Source organism: Eumetopias jubatus, unplaced genomic scaffold (genome assembly GCF_037043125.1).
Source record: "Eumetopias jubatus isolate StellerSeaLion01/CBP00866 unplaced genomic scaffold, mEumJub1_p1.0 scaffold_5, whole genome shotgun sequence".
Taxonomy (NCBI): domain Eukaryota; kingdom Metazoa; phylum Chordata; class Mammalia; order Carnivora; family Otariidae; genus Eumetopias; species Eumetopias jubatus.
Window position 1 is genome coordinate 89,083,811 of NW_028274811.1, and position 20,582 is coordinate 89,104,392.

Consider the following 20,582-nt stretch of genomic DNA (forward strand, 5'->3'; position numbering starts at 1 on the left):
TTCCTGACACTCTATCTGCCCAAGCAGCTCTCTCATGTGTCAGCAGATGGAGCTAAATCTCCTTCATAAGGGAGTGGGTGAAGGGAGCTCAAGGGTGTCTACTCCAGGGTATCTAGTCCACACCTCACTGACCGGAATAACCCCAAACTCCATACTGTCTCAACCTCTCTTTCTTTAGAAAGGAAACATGATTTAGTGGCCTTGAAGTCAGAAAACCTGGCTTTCAATCCAACTTCTCCATCTACATGCTCTATTGTGACAAGTCATCTCACCAAACTGGACTCTCAGTTTCCTCATCTGCATCATGGGAAGGTGAAAAGGTCTCATCTTTATGGGTTGCTGGGAGGATAAAATAACATAACATAAATGTAAATAAAGTGCTTGACATATAATGAGTAAGTTTCTGTTCCCTTCTCTATAACCTAGGATTCCAAAGCCTTTATTTCCAGAATGAGAACATGAACCATACCCCCTTCAACATTATGCATGGGAAGACCAAGGGCTCTGACAATTCTGGCAGAGAACAAAGAGCACTCTACATGGATTTTGACACCAACCTGCTGGTCGCTTGGTTAGATTTAGACAGTCAGCGTGGTAAACTTTTGGGCAGCCTGGCTTCTTACAGGAGACGAGCTGGCCAGCATCCCCACAGCTGAAACATTCATCCTCTCTCTCCTTTGTGATTTCACCCTGGGTCCTGCGCTTCCCCTGTTGCTTCTTCTTGAATTTCTTTGACTTTTCTTCTGTGGCAATGGGTTGATTCTAGAGGTCAGATATTGAGCAGTAAGCATTCTGTTGATATATTAGTTGTGTGATCTTGACCAGATTAACTATCCTCTCTGAGCCTCAGTCTCTCCTCTGGGAAGAGACAGTCCTCACAGACTATTGTAAAGATAAGAAAAAATGCAGGAAAGGCACCTCGCACATCATAGGTACCCAATAAATGGTTGCATTAATTCTAACTTTTCTATCAACTACTCCTGCCACCTGAATGAAATAAAAGAAAAATAAACTTATTTTTGTTAACACACAAGGCTAGCGTTAAAGGTAACATTACCCTTTCATTACGTTTTATTTTTGTGTTTGTCTAGGGGTGTATGTTTGTGTGTGCACACACACTTCTTTATTCAATAAACCTTCACTGGACACTTAAGAGTCACATGCTAGGAAGGCACAGAAAACTAATTCATGGTCCTTGCCCTCAATAAGCTATGTGCCCTTTATCTATATCAAATTAGGTTCATATCCACTATTCCCCAAGACAGATCCTGGTGCAGCCAAGCAGGTCTCCTCCATGATCCCTGCAGCCCACACTTGGTTACCAAACCCCATGCGTTTCATCACATCATTTATCTTGGACTAGAAACATCCAGGACCAATCTGATTATTACTATCCCTCAGTGATCTCCCATTTCTAAACTTCTGCCCTCAAATTTCTCTTTCACTGATCCATGTGTGAAATAGTACATAGATGTTAAGGATGCAAAAACTGACATCCCCAGTGAATATAACACCATTAAACTTAGGTTAAACTCAGTTACTATTTTGATTTATAGGTAATAAACTGGACACCTTAAGGAACAAGACCATTTAACCAACTGACTAAAGAAAAAAAACTCAATAAAATATAAACATAATTTTCCTCATTTAATAAAAGAATAATTGGGGGTGTTCAACATCTCTGTGTGTTTTTGCACAAAATGATTACTCCTGGGGTGCTTGAGTGGCTCAGTCAGTTAAGCAACTGCCTTTGGCTCAGGTCATGACCCGGGGTCCTGGGATCGAGCCCCACATCGGGCTCCCGGCTCCATGGGGAGCCTGCTTCTCTCCTCTCCCCGTGCCTGCCACTCTCCCTGCTTACGCCTTCTCCCTCTCTGTCAAATAAATAAATAAAATCTTTAAGAAAAAAAATAAAAAAGATCACGCCCCCTTTCTTTAGTTATTGGTTTCTGTGCTAATTTGCATTTTTCAGTTCTTAACACTGACTTCCAAATCAAAAAAGCATAATAGGAAATACCCAAGTGGAGTCACTGTATTTTTCATCAAAATTAAACTTCAATTTTTAGTGTGCTGTAACTTAGGATAGAAAAATCTGGATGCATGTTCATATATTATGGTCCATCCATTATATTAAAAAATTAAGTCACTAGAGAGACGATGGTTAAAAAGACTATGTGACAGCAAGGAAAAAGATTTTATAATATTTAAGAAATGCAGGATACAGACTTGTAAGTAATTCTTTACAGAATTATAAGCCAGTTAAAATGCACATAAAAACCCAGAGAGTAAGACACAAAAATGCTTATACTTTAAGATAATATTAAGGGTCCTATGTTTATCTACAAGTGTTATACTACACTTAGAATCTTAAATTCAATATTGGATTCTTTGAGATCTTTAAAAAGACAGAGAGAGAAGAGAGGGAGACACAGATACCAAGAATCTAAGAAGCTTATTAGGAAATGTGAGTGAGATGAGCTGAGACCAATAAAGACATGGGAAGTAACCTACTTTATGGATTCCTATCTTACAGCTTTTTTAGCTAGAAAGGTATCACCAATTAGAAGTCAGACTGCTCAAAAGAAATTCAACAACACCCATAGATCTGCTCTTGAATAACCAAACTGACCATCACAATGCTTAGTTAAGTGCCAGTAGCCCTACCGACAACTATCCAATGTCATTATTCCAAAGAGACATCTTAAAAAGTCAGCTATGCCACTGGTTAGGGAGGGAGGACCACACCATTATTCCCGATGGAAACATTTGGAAGGTACCTTTGGCCTTACACCCAAAAAGCCACTGCAGTTTGGGGCTCCACATTTGCAAACAGTCTTTCCATTCCCAAGACATTCTAGGTTGTAGTTGAAGGTAAGTTCAGTGCCTGCATAAAAGACCATGAAAATATTAACATCTATGGTTTTAATTACATTACTTCTGTATTAATCACAAAGGATACGGACTTGCAAGAGAACAGATTTTTCAGAGGATAGAAGGGATTTATTAACTCTAATCCCACTATATTAATGAAATACTAATACATTCGAATCCTATAATATTATTAATCAGCAAATACAACTTAGTAACAGAAAAACTTATACAGGTTAACAAGTAATATTTAAAATAACCTTTACTGTAGAGATGTTAATTATCCCAAGTTGTTTTGTGTTTCCTAATCAGATTCAAAATATATTAATTCATTACCAAAAACAAACAACAACTCACCTGTACACACTGATGTGCTAGGCACTGGGAATGCAAGTATGAAGAAAACCTGTTGATCTGTGCCAAATCTAGCAGAACTTAAGGGAGAGACATCTCAATACAGAGTAATACTAGAGAACTCTATACCACAAACTTGGGCCCTGGCTTTATATCCCTGTTACCACAGTCTAGCTGGGTGATTTGAGCCCTGAGTACATTTATTAAATGGAGAAACAACAACTGCACAAGCTTATTTAGAGAATAGGACATAATGCACACAGCAGTAATTTGTAAACTTTAAAAAGAGATGTACAGATTTAAAGTACAAATTGTCCCCTTTCTGTCAAAAGTGCATCTTATCAAAACTAAGAGAGGAAATAAAACACACAACCATTCAAATTTAAAGCACATTAGGGAAGGCCTAACAAATACAAGAATTTTATATATGTATAAAAAGAGATTAACTCTGGGTTGGGGTAATGGTTCACCATTAACGTGTAAAGTGATAATCATTTGGTCAAGATGACCAAATCTTGTAAGATTTCCTACTGCAGACTGACCTATCTTCCATCAATAAGATTAACTGATATAGTTTTTCATCTAATATTGGATTAATATAGATCATTATTTGTTTATTCAGCTAAGCAAATTATAAATCAGCTACCTTACATTTAGGGGTCCAAATGGTACAAAAACTAGAATCACTCATGGCCTGGTGAGAAGTTCACACTGCAAGGAACTTGCAGGAACCAAGACTGACCAAGATAAGAGCAGGGTTCTGTCTCCCCTCTCACATTTATGGCAAAATACTGCACTGAATGATAGATAATTCTACTCACTTTATTCCTTATCAAACAATTTATGAGTATATAACTGAATTTTCATTAATTTAATGTGCAAATAATACAACTCAACCATATACACAAATATAAGATAGCAGGATAGTTGACATAACCTACTGCTTACTCACCATCCACTATGTAAACATAACCGCACAAGGGATAAATCAGAAGGCAGTGGTGTGCATAAAGGAAAGATTCATACCATTCTAAAAAAGAGCCCAATATACAACAATCCTTGAGGTCTGCACTTATGGGGATGAAAGGCATTGGAGAAAAGAAAAACAAGGAGTATGACACATTTGGTAGAAAGTATAACAGGTATTGAAGACTACATGAAGCTGAATGAGGAAAGAGAGCAAGCTGAAAAGTTCTGATTCCATCTGTCAAGGCTGCAGCTCCACAGGAACTCTGCATAGTACTGAGCTTTCTGTCTTGTTCCTCTCATTCCACCCATGCAGACTGGAAATCAAGTGAGAACAAGAACAAGGTCTGTGAATTCCCATACCATGCTACTTGAGCTAAGTGAATATGGGAAAAGAGAGAAGAAAAATTTGTGGCTAGAAATGGTAGAGGAATCTATCACCATGGACAAAGACTTAAGTTACAAGTACAGATGTACTGAAAGCAGCGAGAAGAGATAGAAGGACTGAAGTTATGGGCCTGGATAGTATTTGAGTAATTAATACATAGGACACGACCCCAGGGTGGTTAGAGGTGCCAGACCCAAGAATCCAAGTAACACAGGTATATAATACCATATACTTCACAACATTTTTACAAGGAGTAAATATGAGAATATGCTTGGAGTAGTGTCTGGCAGTGGTGCCAGGGGCTGAGGGGAGAGAAAATGGGGAATTAGCATTTAATGGATACAGAGCTTCACTTGGGGAAGATGAAAGGGTTAAAGAGATGGATGGAGGTGATAGCTGAACAACAAGGTGAATGGACCTACTGCCACAAAACTGTACAATTAAAAAATGGTTAAATGATAAACTTTATGTTATGTATATTTTGCCATACCACCATCACCACCAAAAATATTCCATGCCAAGTACCACCTGGAAAGTCTTTTCTGTATTCCCAAGAGTTTGCAGACCTCATTTTGGATTACAGGACATATGGGATGTTTAGATGATAAAACCTGAAATTCCTTTCTTAGCTCCAGAATCCTTAACTGATTCTTACCTGCTTTAATGTCACTCAGGGCAAAAAGGCCAACACGGGTATCTCCATTCACAGACCATTTCTGTGTTTCACAGTTGGGCTGGCAGCAATGATTCATGAACCGAGCATAGTTTCCTTTGGGACCAGCGTCAATGATCCGGTCCTAGAATTCCAAGAGATGATGCTCATTAGATACTTCCTATATATTCTAACAAGCTAGAGTTCCTATTTGTATAATTTGATTCTCCCAGGAGTGGTTCTCAAAGTGTAGTCACTAATCTATCACTAGCACCATATCAATTATTTGTTGGAAATACAAATTCTTGGGCTGCACTTCAGATATACTAAAAGCAGAAACTCTGAGGGAGGGCCCAGCAATCCGTGTTATAACAAGCCCAGTAGGTAATTTTGATTTATGCTGAAGTTTGAGGACCACTGCCCTAGAAGCAGCAGCTTGCCCCATCCTCTCAATTTGGTGGTCCTGAACCCTGGGGCTACACATTAGAAATCAGCTAAGGAGTTTTTAATACTGATGTTGAGACCCCATCCCAAATGAAGATCTGAATATCTGGAGGTGATGATCTCACAAACCAAAGGGTTCAACTTAATAAATGTTCATGAAGTTTTACACCAGGAAAGAATTGTTATAATAGCCAATGGAAGGGGTCGGGGATTGCTAGCAGACCTTAGTATTCAGGTGCAAGGAAGAATGTCAAATACACAGAAAATAAACATATTAGAATGCTGGAATTAGGAATGAGTCCCAAATATAATTCTAGGCACCAATGAAATTAAACTCATCAGCAAATTCCTATGATTGGAAAGATGACTTGGGTTCAGAAGCGGAGTTCTACAATTTATATGACCTTGTCAATGAACTAAATATTAACAAATCAGTTTCTGAATCTGTAAAATAAAAGGATGAAAGAATGATTATTTACTTGGCTGGCTTCAGGTTTTAATCTAATAGGAAAAACACTAAAAGACGTAATACCCAACTTGTATAGGACAGTTCAAAAAGAATGCAAACAGTAGCTCTGCTGACTCTGGCAAGGGATGTGTGGCCAGAAATGAGCAAATTTAGCTACTCCAGAACCTCGACAAAGCAAACCCTACAAATATAAGGGAAAGATGCTGTTTTGGGCAGTGAATTACATGCCTACAAACACTATGGCTGGGACAATATCAATTTCACAATCTTATAACAATGGAAATAACACTTACTTTGTCTAGAGTAAGCATATAGAAATTAGTGATATCATGTTCTTGGGCATAACGGATTCGAGCTCTGCACTCTTCTTCATCTATTAGCTCACCCACATACTCATTCACAAATTCACCCTAGAACAAGAAATAGTTCTTAATGGCAAAAAGCACAACTGTATTCCCAGGTACACCTTATTTTAAAAAAAAATTAATGAAAATAACAATCTCCAAAGCAGTTCATGTACATGTACCTAATCAATTTAACAAAGGTTTATTCAAGAAACATAAATATGATGCTTCAACTATTTGACAATGAAAAACACCTCCTCACTCCTATCACTGTCACCAGGAGAAAGACTGGGAATGGACATTAAAGATCAACCAACATGGAAGTAAGTAAACTAGGGCTCCATTAAAATAGTCAAGGGGTTGAAAAAATAATTTTACATGTATAGAATTTAGTAATATTATAGTCTTATATGATACAAACACTCTCTCATCTCAAATGATATAAATATAAATCCCTTGAACTGCCCCAAAACCTGAAAGTCAATTTCCATAAACTATGTTCCTTTTCCTTGGAATATACCCTGCCTGCTGCCCTTCCACATTTATAATACTGTCCTCCTGACTCACTCTGCTACAGTCATACTGGCTTTCCCTCATGCTGTCCAATTTGACAGCAATGCTTTAACACTCACCTAGCCTAAGCCAACAACTACTTATATTTCAATTCTCAACTTAAAAGATTCTCAGAGTCAAAGCTAGTTTCAGGCCCTTACCATTTACCATATGCCTCCAGAACCCATTGTGCTTCCACACTGGGTGACTACTTGATCAATGTCTTGCCCCCTTAGAATGTAAACTTTATGAAAGCACGGCCTATGCCTCTCTTACTTAACACTGCATTTGCAGCACAATGCCTGGCACACAGCAGACACATAATAGCTACTTAGCAAATAACGAAACAGACCAGCCAATATTCATTTCCTTTTCTAGAAACAAACTTCAATAAAATTCTTTAGAAAGCATAAATAGAGTAAGGTTTATTTTATTAAAATGTCAAATAAGATTGATTCTACACAAAGACTATATAATATTCTCTATTAGAAACTTGCAGGTCCATGAGAGACTATGGACTCTGAGAAACAAACTGAGGGTTTTAGAGGGGAGGGGGGTGTGGGATGGGTTAGCCCGGTGATGGGTATTAAGGAGGGCACGTATATGCAAACAATGAATCATGGAACACTACATCAAAAACTAATGATGTAATGTATGGTGACTAACATAACACAATAAAAATTAAAGAAAAGAAACTTGCAGGTCCTTCTAAGTTTGAAGTTGAAGATGTTACTGCACTTTTATTAGAGGCCTAATCCTCTTCTTCATTTTCCATGAACCAAAACCGATTTTCCCTTAGTAAAAAGTTTTTATTTTATTAGGTGATTAACACCTCTGTATCACATACTATCCCCTTCCTCTTAACTACAAGTTCCAGAATTGTCACAAAAGAGAAAGTAAGGCCATAGTATCTCTATGAATTTCCTTCATTTTTTCATCCTCACACACCATGAACATGAGCAATACTAAGGACTTTAGAGGTAAAGGAGACTATTCTCAAGCACCTAATCTCTAGAAGGAAAAAAAAAACACTCTAGAAGGACACAGCAAGACCCAACAGTAAGGTTAATCCTTCACACTATGTTATCTTTCCTCTGATGATCATTTTCTCATATTCATCAAGAATAATTACTCATATTAAGTAATTGCAAAGAAGAAAAAAAATCTGGAAATTATGAAAAATTTTCTTCACCTTTTTAATATCTGTTTTTGTCCTGAGACCCCAGCCCCTCTGTAATGTTCGGAAAATTTCAACCTCTGGATACTGGCGCTTAGTGAAGCACTGGTTTTGGCAGCGTCCTCCGGCAGGACATACTGTGGGGTGGCACTCATAGAGCAGCATGCGATTGATGCACTCAGAGTCTATCCCACAGGGGTTATCATCAGTAGCTTTACAGTTGCAACGGGGAATTTCGGACAAATCTGCAGTGAAGATCTGTACCCTGCCAATAGGACGGTTCACCTGCAGAAGAAACACATACTACAGAACATCAGGCAAGTCAACACAAGACAACTCAGGACCTATAGAAGGTAGACTTCTTTTCTTTGAAGTTGCATGCCACATTTTACATGATTTTGAACTTAGGGCATTATTCACAACAGCTAAATGGGGTACAAATAATGGAATATTATTCAGCTTAAAAAGAAAGGAAATCCTGACACGTTACAATATGGATGAACCTGGAAGACATTATGTTATGTGAAATAAGCCAATGATTAAAAAAAAACAAATATTGTATGTATATAAGGTACTCAGAGTAGTGAAAATCATAGAGGAAAAAGTATAATGGTAGTTGCCAAGCAACAAGGAGGGGAGAATGGGGAGTTAATGTTTAATGGGTACAGAGTTTCAGTTTAACCAGATGAAAAGAGTTCTAGAGATGGATGGTGGTAATGGATGCAAACATTATGAATGCATTTAATATCACTGAACTATATAAAAATGATTAAACTAATAAATTTTACATTATCTATATTTTACAATAAAAAATAGGAGGAAAAAAAGATTAAGGCAATCTGACATAAAGCCTCACTTAATATACACATTAGGGATCCCACAAAAATTTTTAAAAAATCATTTTATGAAAATCATAATTTCAAAGCTGGTAGGCCAAGTTAAGTATAAACTGGGTTTCTGCTATTACCACATGGTGGCGCCATGTTAGCTGCTACATTTTTGTTTTATAAAGATTTTTTATTTATTTGATAGAGACACAGAGAGAGAGGGAACACAAGCAGGGGGAGTGGGAGAGGGAGAAGCAGGCTTCCCGCCGAGCAGGGAGCCCGATGTGGGGCTCGATCCCAGGACCCTGGGATCATGACCTGAGCCGAAGGCAGACACTTAATGACTAAGCCATGCAGGCGCCCCTAAAAAAAAAAAAAATTCTTCATAAAAAAAAATTCTTAAGTGGTAAATGGTTGGCATGAAAATGTCTCTGGGTAACTGGGATTCTTTCTGTATGTGAAGAAATAATTTTAATATTTATTATCATAGTTTGAAATCTTTTTAATAGACTACAGCAATGTCACTCATGTATTTATTTAGTAGTGGTGCTAGTACTAAAAACTACAGTGAATAAAACAGAGATCAAACAGCTGCTGTAACACTGAAGCCGTGAGCATTTTCTGAGAAAAAAATAGACATTCCATAACAGATGGATTTGTGCACATGAGTTCCCCCCTACCTGTTATTATTTCACTTGGAATAGTCAAACTGTGAGTCTTCAAAAACCCATCCCATACATAAAAATTGGCTTTTCAGGAGTTTTATGATTCTGATAAATCACTTCACTTGCAAGATTATTGTGAGATTAAGAAATATATGTAAAAAGTCTAGTACAGAGTCTATCAGCCTCTTAAACATGGTAGATACTATGATTATTTTTTCTTTTAATGTTCTTTTAATTATTTGTCACATCAAATATTCTAGATTATCACATCCATTCAATCTAAAATCACTATGACTGGGACACCTGGGTGGCTCAGTCAGTTAAGCATCCGGCTCTTGATCTCAGGGTCGTGAATTTGAGCCCTGCATTGGGCTCCCAGCGTGGAGCCTACTTAAAAAAAAAAAAAAAAAAAAAAAAAAAAAAATATATATATATATATATATATATAAAATAAAATGAAATCACTATGATTAGCAAAACAGTTATTTCCATCCTCTAAATTCCCAAAAGGGGGGGGCGCCTGGGTGGCTCAGTCATTAAGCGTCTGCCTTTGGCACAGGTCATAATCCCGGGGTCCCAGGATTGAGCCCCGCATCACCTGCTTCTCCCTCTCCCACTCCCCCTGCTTGTGTTCCCTCTCTCACTGTGTCTCTCTCTGTTAAATAAATAAATACAATCTTTTAAAATAAATAAATAAATTCCCAAAAGGTTCCATTTCTAACATTTTAGTTTTTGCCTCTTCTTGAACAATATTATAAAATCTCCAATCTGTTTATAGAAATAAACTGTCCTCAAACCAGTTCTTGATAACACCTTACAAGGATGTAACTCTGCCAGATCTCTTCCCAGATACTTCAAAATACTGGCAAAGGCTGTACACTTCTTGGGGCACCTGGGTGGCTCAGATGGTTAAGGGTCTGTGCTTGGTTCAGGTCATGAACCCAGAGTTCTGGGATCAAGCCTCCTGTCGGGCTCCCAGCTCAGCAGGGAGACTGCTTCTGTTGCTTCCCCTGCTTGTGTGCTCTGTCTCTCCTCATAATAAATAAATAAAATCTTAAAAAACAAAACAAAACAAACCTGTAAACTTTTTGTTAATGGAGGAATACTACTACCACATGTAAATGGAAGTCACAACCCTGAGGAAAGCAAACTCTAAGGGGACAGACAGTAAGGACTGACTCACTCACCTCCGATCGCAGGTCCTACACATAGGGCATCAGAACATACCTGTCTGTTTCAAGGTATGTTTACCTGACCTCCCTCCCATAAAAGTTTCACCCTACTCCTTTTCTCTCTATAAAGATATGTTTCAACCATTCTTTCTTAACATCCGATCTAACTTATTAATCCCAAGTAAGTTTCTTGCCTAACATAACATACAAGCAAAAACAAACTAACAAAAATACCCCCACATGATTAAGAACAATATAGATACATAAGTACAGTTTAATGCTCACTCTATATCAGGGATTAACAAACCTCTCCTGTAAAAGGCTAGACAGTAAATACTTTGGGCTCTACAGGCTACAGATGTAGCTCAATTCTGTCACTGTGGCATAAAAGAAGCAAAAGACAATTTCTACCTAAGCGTGGATGAGTGTCAAATCGTCATTTATGGGCACTGATATTTGAATTTCATGTAATCTTCATGTCCCTAGAATTATTCTTCTCATTTTAATTTTTTTCCCAACCATAGTAGGCCAGATTTGGCCCATGGACTATAGTTTGCCAACCCTTGTTCTAACATTTTTCCTGGAAATGTATTTGTTTTTAAAAAGGTGGGGAGGGGGTATGGAGGAAAGAAGTTGGCTTCTAAATTCTCTGATTTAGATCACTCCCCAGGAAGCTGCTCTCTCAAGAGCTCATTATGCTTGATGTACAACTCTGAAATGCCTCCCTTGCTGTTGTCTGACACCTAAGACTGTGGGAACCAGATTCTTTTCCCCCTTTTGAGGCCTAACTACACTTAGAACTCCACGCACAATAACTCCATTTGAACTCTCAGTACACCACCACCAGCGTCCATTTAGACCCAATTTTAGGTTTTGAGTGTATTTTCTTCAGCAGTTTTATTTGTAAGGATTGATATTTTATGAATTTTATTTTCTTAGAGGTCTTCTAAAGATCAAAAAGAAAATTCACTTAAAAAAAAAAAGAAGAAAAAAAACCCCTCATTCTATCCTGCAACTACTATGTACATCCATTAAAACCCCTTAAAAAGGGCGCCTGGGTGGCTCAGATGGTTAAGCGTCTGCCTTCGGCTCGGGTCATGATCCCAGGGTCCTGGGATCGAGTCCCGCATCAGGCTCCCTGAATCTTCGGAGCCTGCTTCTCCCTCTGCCTCTCTCTCTCTCATGAATAAATAAATAAAATCTTAAAAAAAAAAAAAAACCTTAAAAAATCTAAGCTATATTATGGAATTTTAGTGTTCTTAATTTCCTGTATCTCATAACATTTTACTGTTTCACCGTTATTCATAGTTACTCATCAGTCATTCCCACCTTTACCAAAAGAGACTAAACTAACAAAACAGAAAAACGATGGAATTACAAAACCTTATGCATGTAACAGCGAAATAGTGACGCTTTAGTTTCTCTGTTGCATTGCCCAAAGTATTAAGTCATCTTTCCAGAAAGTATGAAAGGTTAGAGATAACATCTTTGTAGTCTGCTTTTAGTAGGGTTGCTTTAAAAATCCAGGACACCTGATTAAATCTGAATTTCAGATTTTTTTTTTAAATAGTTTTTTTAGTTTCAGTATGTCCCATGGAATACTTGGGATATACTTGACCACATTAGACTCTAAAGATAGTGATGAAATTGATCTCTACACGAAACCTCAGACTCCAAGACTTCAGAAACTCAAATATCAATGGCTATACTAACAATGAATTTCTATTGACAAAAAAGAAATATGGTATTCTTATTCAGGCATGACATCACCACAAATATTTTACAACAAGAACCTGGGCAGTCTCATTCTGTTAATAGAGCTAATGGTATTCTTTCATGTTTTCTGATGTTTGAACATTGCAATTAACAATAAAAATTGGGTTTTTAAAGAGAGGTTTTAATAAATACTTACTAAAATGTCTAAAAAAATTTGTTCATTATTCCTGTATTTTTACTTCTATAAATTATTCATAAAAATGATTTAAAACATTGAAAAATACAAAGGGTCCGTTGCACCCAGATGATAAATGGTGAAGACTCTTTTACTAGGCACATTAGGGGTTAGGTACACATAACATGAATTCTCCTGACCTTGGGAAACCTAATCATACTGGTTACCTAAAATATCTTTAGTATCAGCCATTACCAAGAAGACTTACCATGTGTATTATTCATACTATCTAAGGGCTATTTATCATTTTTTATCATGCTTGAGTCGCCTTCAAACTGCAAGATGTTGCCTGTGCACAGACTCTAATCCACTCCACTTCTATAAGAAGACTTTCCAAGGCAACAGAAACAGTTATCAACACACAACTGACTTTATAGAAGCTGTAGACAATGTGCTAGGAATGGTGCTCTGGAACTTTTTCTTATCTTCCTTCAAGTTCACACCTCTACCCAAAAGCAACTCTGCTTCTGCTTCCAAACCTCTTCATGAACACAGCAGGAAAACAGTACTCTATAACAGGGTCTCTCCTGGAGATAAGTCTCCTGCGTTTTTTTCTCACCTTTATATGTTTGTAAGGTGGCGGCTTCTTGTCATTCTTTCGGTCTTCCTGCAGCTGTCTTAGCTCTTTTTGGGCCTTTAACTCCTCAAACCTTGCTGCAGCTTCCTGAAGAGCTAAGAAAACACACAGCACAAGTCACTTAATCTTGGGTGGAGTTGTTTATTTTGCCGTTTTTTCCCCTTTAAAGTTGGAGAAAATCCATGTTTTAGACAACAATCAGCCAGCAACTGGGGCGCCTGGGTGGCTCAGTCATTTAAGTGTCTGCCTCCAGCTTAGGTCATGATCTCGGGGTCTTGGGATCAAGCCCCATATCGGGCTCCCTACTCAGCGGGGAGCCTGCTTCTCCCTCTCCCCCCTCACCCCAACTCGTGCTCTCTCTCTCAAATAAATAAATAAAATCTTAAAAAAAAAAAATCAGCCAGCACTATATAGAAAACTAAGAATTACATATTACTGCTATTTTCAAGTTACTTTATAGTCCCCAGGGTATTCAGATATAGCATTAAGACAAAACATAACCTACCACTACATGGCACAATATAGACTACCACCTTCAGAGGAAAATTTAAAACAAAACCAAAACAAATCCAGCTAAATGATTTGAAAAAGCCACCAAATAACATCTCCTAACAACAACAACAAGACTGTATCTGTTCAGCAAAGTCACTGTGCTTAATTAAGCCTAATTCTTTCCTCAGTTCCGAACCTCCTGCCTCCAGAAACATTCTGTCTCCTAGGTGCCAAATAACATGCTGCATTCCTCTGGAAGAAATTCGAAGTTGAAGTTTTCCTCTCCTTCTTGCCTGATTCTCTAAAGAGCACCCGTCCTAGTCTCTCCTAAGATTCACTCTGTAAACGTCCATTATTAGCTGTAATGATACGTAGACCTTCAGAGCTGATTTTATTCAAGTCCTGTACTTTCATGTGCTTAAAAGACTGTAGTATCTTAGAAGTCCAACAAAATCTTAAGATTCTCATTCTTTTCCACTTAAAACAAGCTTTTCATTCTTTTTCAAAATTCGTTCTTTGTAACCTAGATTAAAAATTCTGAAAAGAACTCCAATTCTTGCCCCTCTTTCCTCTCTGTAGCTTTCCCCATATTCTGTCAATTCTTTAAAGAAAAGGGTCCATCCCCTTTTCCCCATTTCCCTGTTAAACATTTAACAGAGCTTTTGTTGTGTGTGTGTGTGTGTGTGTGTGTGTGTGTGTGTGTGTTTTAAATAATCACTCCTTTCTTGATTCTATTATTCAGCATGTCCTGACTAGTCTGTTTACTTAATGTCTATTCAAGTACCCATCATCCTTACCACCCCAGGGACACCTCACTTCACAATCTTGTCATCTCTGCCTGGAACTACCAAAACAGCCACATCACAGACATCACTGGCCACAGCCTCTCACCTTCTATAGTCCCAAAACTCAAAGATCCCTAAAAATTCTGCTCTGACCATGTAAACTTACCTACCACCTTTTCTGGCTAACAGCCCTGTGTTCCCCCAACCCCATATTAAACTATACCACATAACTAGAGGTCATTCACTCAACATGTTAGATTTAACATATGCTTTCACATGCGCTATCTTCTTGTTAAGATTTTCATTTGTTAACTTCTTCACCATCAATGTAGGGGTGAAGAGTGTAGATTCTGGAGCCTGAATGCTAGAGTTTGAAATCTTCCTCTACTTACTGGCACTGGCACCTAGGGCAAGTAATTTAACTTTTATGTGCCTCACTTTCCTCATCTGTAAGATAAGGATAGTGACACCTAACTAATACTATTACCACAAGGAGTTAAAGCAGAAAACAAACTGAACAGGGCCTGGCAAACAACAAATGATAACGATTATTATTAAGGTTCACTCCTCAAAAATCACTTGGAAAAAACCAATCCATGACTTCCAACTTTGATCCCCAGCACAGTTATGCTTCCTCTTGGTCTGTTCCCATAGCATACCATGCACAGTTCTGCCACAACACGCAATGAATAACATTTTGACTGCTTGTATCTGTGTCCAATTCCCCCATAAAAACATGTATTCTTTGAAGGCAGAGGCACCCCGCCAGCCCAGGGTTGAGGCATAGGAGAGTAGAATCCCAGAGCTTCAGCAGAATCAGACTTGTGGTAGTCCCTACAACTCTACCTTCTCCCCCAGCCTCTGTGGTGGCCAGCTCTACACAGGCAAAGATGTTGATCAAGTGGTCCCTGACCATCCAAGACTACAAGACTCAAGAGCCAAGCTCCTATAGTGTTAATACTAATAACCCATATCCACACAGAAACCACATGGCCAACAGGTAAGTGAGGACCCACTGAAATGACAGGAGGCAAACGGAACCTTTGTGAAACTTGTTCCCTATGGACATGATTCTCACTCCCCATCCAGGAAGTTTCACCTGCTTAGAATTTTCTTTGAATCTTCACCTTATGAGAAAGTTTTACCTGCTTAGAATCTCCACCTCACCATACAAAATCTATATACTTCAATGTCCAAGTATCTTCGAATAATACGAGATACCTATACTGCCTTTCAAAGGACAGCTAAAGGAAGAAGATAATTATCATTGATCGGATACCAACTATGCGCTCTGCTGGTTGTTTTTATTACCTCACTGAATTCCCAGTGCAACCTTTACTCATTATATAGTAAGAGAAAACTGAGGCTCATAGTTGACTCAACTCCTTCTAACCCAAATGTCCCCACTCCTTCACTGCTAGGCCAGCTTAAAAAAATCCCTTTTGATTCAGAACATTTATGCTTTGACTTTCACTATTTTATTTTGCTCTATAACTTCTCTGTAACTTCCTTGGAACAAACACAACTCTATTAGAGAATCTGACTCTTGTCTAGCAAACCACAGGGTTTAGGCTATAAAATAGTTCCAAAGCTCCAGTACTTTTGATAAGATGCTGAGAAAACAGAACTGGTAAGACAAAAACCTCCCTCAAGGAAATTCCTGTTACATAAAGGCGAGGCTCAAAAGTAACGAATTATGTGGATCAACTTTCCTGTAAAATCCTGTAGCTGCCCCAGAGAGCAGAACACAGCCGCTAACGGAACATATGTGAATTCTAACACGTAACAGAATAGATACTTGGGCAACAGAGGTCTGTGTTGGCCTGAGAAACAAAAATATAAAGTTACCTTTTTTATATGTCCCATCCACGCCTTTGCCCATCTTATCCTTGCTGCTCACATCCCCCTCCATATAGGGAAAGACTCGGGCCTGATGTGTCCACAGATAGTCATTAGACCCAAAGAAGAGCACAGGGAACTCGCCCACATCATGTCTCATCTTATCGATATTGGAAGGTACAGCTCGAGGATGGCAGATCTCAGCTGGCCACCACCTGGGAAAGGTGAAAACAAGGAAGGAAACCTTTAGAAGACTGCAAGACACTAAGAAAATGACCTACCTTTTAGGACAGGAATAAGGAATAGTGATGTCTATCTACATGAAAGTCCAACCTAGTCAATTTTTACAATCTAACTAGAGAACAAATAAGCAGTATGTGCTGAAAACCTGAAAATGGCCATTCTCACAGATGTGCTCACATATATACTTTTTAGACTCAGTTATTTTACTTTAAGGAATCTATAAAGGAAATAATTTAACACTAAATAATTATCTCATAGAAGATATAAACAAAGCTTTGACTATAATGTTCACTAAAGTATTATCTATAAGAATGAAAACCTAGAAACAATCGAAATGCCCAACATTTAGGGGATGTTAAAGTACCTATAGTATATGATACAATGAAATATAATTTAGCCTTTAAAAAGGAAAAGTTTCAAAAATTGTGAGGGGCATAGAACAATGACACCAAGAAATGCCTCCGAAAATAAAAAGCATGTAAATTAATGCTTTTCGTCCACTTTAGGAAGACAATTTGGCATTAGCTATTTCAGCTGGAAACCCCTATTCCTAGAAAAACTGTGCATGTACACTAAGGAACACTAACAAAATGCTCATAGTCCAAAAAGGAGAATGGATAAACGAACTGCACTGTTTTGTTAAGACTATATCAAGAAGAAATGTAGAACAGCAAAGTATGAACTAGAGCACTGCACTAACTACTATTAAATCTCAGGAGCGTAACAGTAAATGAAAAAAGCAAGCTGCAGGAAAATATAGCAACAATTTCTTTATGAAAAGGTCTAAAACATGCAGAACAAAACATTATACGTGTGGTAAACCATTACAGCAAGGCAAAGGAATAAAAAACACAAAATGTAGTATAGTGCTTACCTCTCGGGGTGGGAAGAGAGTGGATTCAGAAAGGGTCATGGAGGGACCCTCAAAAGTACTAGCAATATGCTATTTTCTTTAAATGAGAGGTACATACACAGATATTCCTTTCTGATTCTTTTAAATCATGCATGTTATGATATTCTTTTGTATGTTCCATGTTCAATAAAAATAATTTTAAAAAGGAAAAGACACAAAACTGAGTATAAAATATAAGGCCAATTATTTTGAGGGTACATGCATTGGTGTGTCTCTAAGAAAATACTCCAAACTGCTAGCAATGTATCTTCCTTGTTTGTTATGGATTTTATTTTCATTAATGAATTCTCTACAGGGAATATGTATTATTCCTATAATCACAAAACATAAAAATTAGTTTTTTTCTTTTGTAATGGAAAATTAATGGGGAGAAGGGTGGACCTTGCTTAATCAGAAAAATTATGAAGGAAGGAAGGAAGGAAAAGAAAAAAGAAAAGAGTTAAGCACTGTATCTGAGATCCCAAGAAACAGAGGATGGGATGGTAAAAGAAGTCAGTGCCAATTTCCTTCATGCTCACTCACCTGTATCGTCCAACTTTTACCCAGACAATTTCCCTGTAATGTGGCTTTTTGCCTGCCTTACAATCATTGCAATACCAGTTTCCTTCAGGGATATCAATGTTCAGGCATTCACGATGAAAAGCAGCAGGGCAAGAATCACAGCACAGAAGGCTGCCTCCTGTGGGAATCAAAAAATCTGGCACTCAGAATCACAAGACTGCATATAATAACCCAGCTGAAACAGCTTTTGCTCCTAACCAATTATTTAACTCCCAGCGAAGGGCTTAGTAATTTAGTTATTCAGAAAGACTTCTACAAGAGCACTTATTCCCTCTCCAATATTCCCTGTGAACCACAACCTTGAGGGTTTGTTATATTCACAGCAAATAAACATAAGGTCCCATTGGCAAAATTAGGTTAGGGCAGTGAGGTCAGAAGTCAACCGCTCAAAGTCAAGTTATGGGCATATACACATTTCTTTCTCTTCACTAAAAGACAATACACTAAATTTTCCACACCGAACAGTAAATAATCACATCTATTTGAAGACTAAACAGTGAATAAATGGCACAGTAATGTTTAACACATAAGTAGTCCCCATATGGTCAGTTCCTTTCCCCTTTTAAAATTACTCTTTTATCTTTTTTATGTTTGGCACTCTGACACCTATGGGCTCTTTTCAGAATAACATTTATAAACATTAACCTAACACATAAATTAAAAGGACACTGTTACATTAAGGTATAATTATCAAAATGTTAAAATAAGAGATTAGAGTTACATATGTTTCTTTGTAATACATAAGATCTAGCAGTAACAATGATTGCAAAATATTTTAAGATATCTATAACTGAAATATCTGTGATTTTTACTGGTGACCAAAATCATAGGTACTAATGTGGTTTATTGCCTAAACTTAGTTAAATAAATGTTCTCCCCTTCTCCACTGAGGTTTTCAGACACCAGGATAATTACATATACTGCAATGACAATGAATTTTCACTTCCTAAAGATTTTCAGAGGAATTCAGTTTATGTATCTGAGGATGAAATCTTCATAGTTTCAGACTATAAAAAATTTCAGATAGAGGATTCATATTTAAGGAATATAATAAATACCCTATTATCTTTTCTAAATTTTATTTTATTATGTTAATCACCATACATCATTAGTTTTTGATGTACTGTTCCATGATTCATTGTTTGCGTATAACACCGAGTGCCCCATTCAATACATGCCCTCTTTAATACCCATCACCAGGCTAACCCATCCCCCCACCATCCTCCCCTCTAGAACCCTCAGTTTGTTTCTCAGAGTCCATCGTCTCTCATGGCTCATCTCTCCCTCCGATTTCGCCCCCTTCACTTTTCCCTTCCTACCATCTTTTTTTTTTTTTAAACATATTATGTATTATTTCTTTCAGAGGTACAGGTCTGTGACTCATCAGTCTTACACAATTCACAGCGCTCACCATAGCACATACCCTCCCCAATGTCTATCACCCAGCCTCCCCCCTCCCGCCCATCCCCCACCACTCTAGCAACCCTCAGTTTGTTTCCTGAGATTAAGAATTCCTCATATCAGTGAGATCATATGATACATGTCTTTCTCTGATTGACTTATTTCACTTAGCACAATACCCTCTAGTTCCATCCATGTCGTCGCAAATGGCAAGATTTCTGGAAAACAGTATGGAGGTTCCTCAAACAGTTGAAAATAGAGCTACCCTACGCCCCAGCAATTGCACTACTGGATATTTACCCCAAAGATACAAATGTAGCGATCCAAAGAGGTACATGCACCCAATGTTTATAGCAGCAATGTCCACAATAGCCAAACTATGGAAAGAGCCAAGATGTCCATCAACAGATGAATGGATAAAAAAAGATGTGGTGTGTGTGTGTGTGTGTGTGTGTGTGTGTGTGTGTGTGTGTGTGTGTGTGTGTGTGCGCGCGCGCGCGCGCGCACACACACACACAGGAATATTATGCAGCCATCAAAAATACCCTATTATCTTATGCCAGAAACGAGCATGTTTCAAACATGCTAGACTCAAGCATGTAACTCCAAATCTCATCCTGAAGTTAGTGGGGCATAAAGCCTTAGCAAAGTATATGTCCACATCATCTGAGTTTTACTGTGCCCCTTTTGCCTCGTAATATCCTATAAAAAACTTAGATTCTGTGACACCATCCTATCCAGGCTGACTTTTTCCTTTTCTCAATCATCTGCAGCAAGCTCTTAAAATAAGCTCTGGGGTGTTAAGCTCTGGGGTGTTTATTTTCTTGGGGCCAGGACTGTGTGCTTAAGACCCAACTCCTTTTCAATTAAAGAAGCTCTCCTTTTATCTCTGTTGTATACTGAAGCTTGATTCAGTGATATTTCATTTGGAAAAAAGTCTGT

At 38.0% G+C, this 20,582-nt stretch overlaps 1 protein-coding gene across 4 annotated transcripts in view; it reads right to left on the minus strand.

Annotated features, from left to right (window-relative positions):
- NSD1 (nuclear receptor binding SET domain protein 1) overlaps positions 1-20,582 on the minus strand; it is a 146,508-nt gene that overhangs the window by 7,660 nt on the left and 118,266 nt on the right. For all 4 annotated transcript variants that reach the window (XM_028102646.2, XM_028102645.2, XM_028102648.2 and 1 more), the window contains 8 exons: positions 18,201-18,357; positions 16,532-16,737; positions 13,389-13,501; positions 8,230-8,499; positions 6,435-6,551; positions 5,232-5,373; positions 2,778-2,884; positions 558-762 (listed from right to left, as the gene is read on the minus strand). In XM_028102646.2, the coding sequence (XP_027958447.1) occupies positions 558-762; positions 2,778-2,884; positions 5,232-5,373; positions 6,435-6,551; positions 8,230-8,499; positions 13,389-13,501; positions 16,532-16,737; positions 18,201-18,357 (1,317 nt within the window). The remainder of the gene's footprint in view (positions 1-557; positions 763-2,777; positions 2,885-5,231; positions 5,374-6,434; positions 6,552-8,229; positions 8,500-13,388; positions 13,502-16,531; positions 16,738-18,200; positions 18,358-20,582) is intronic.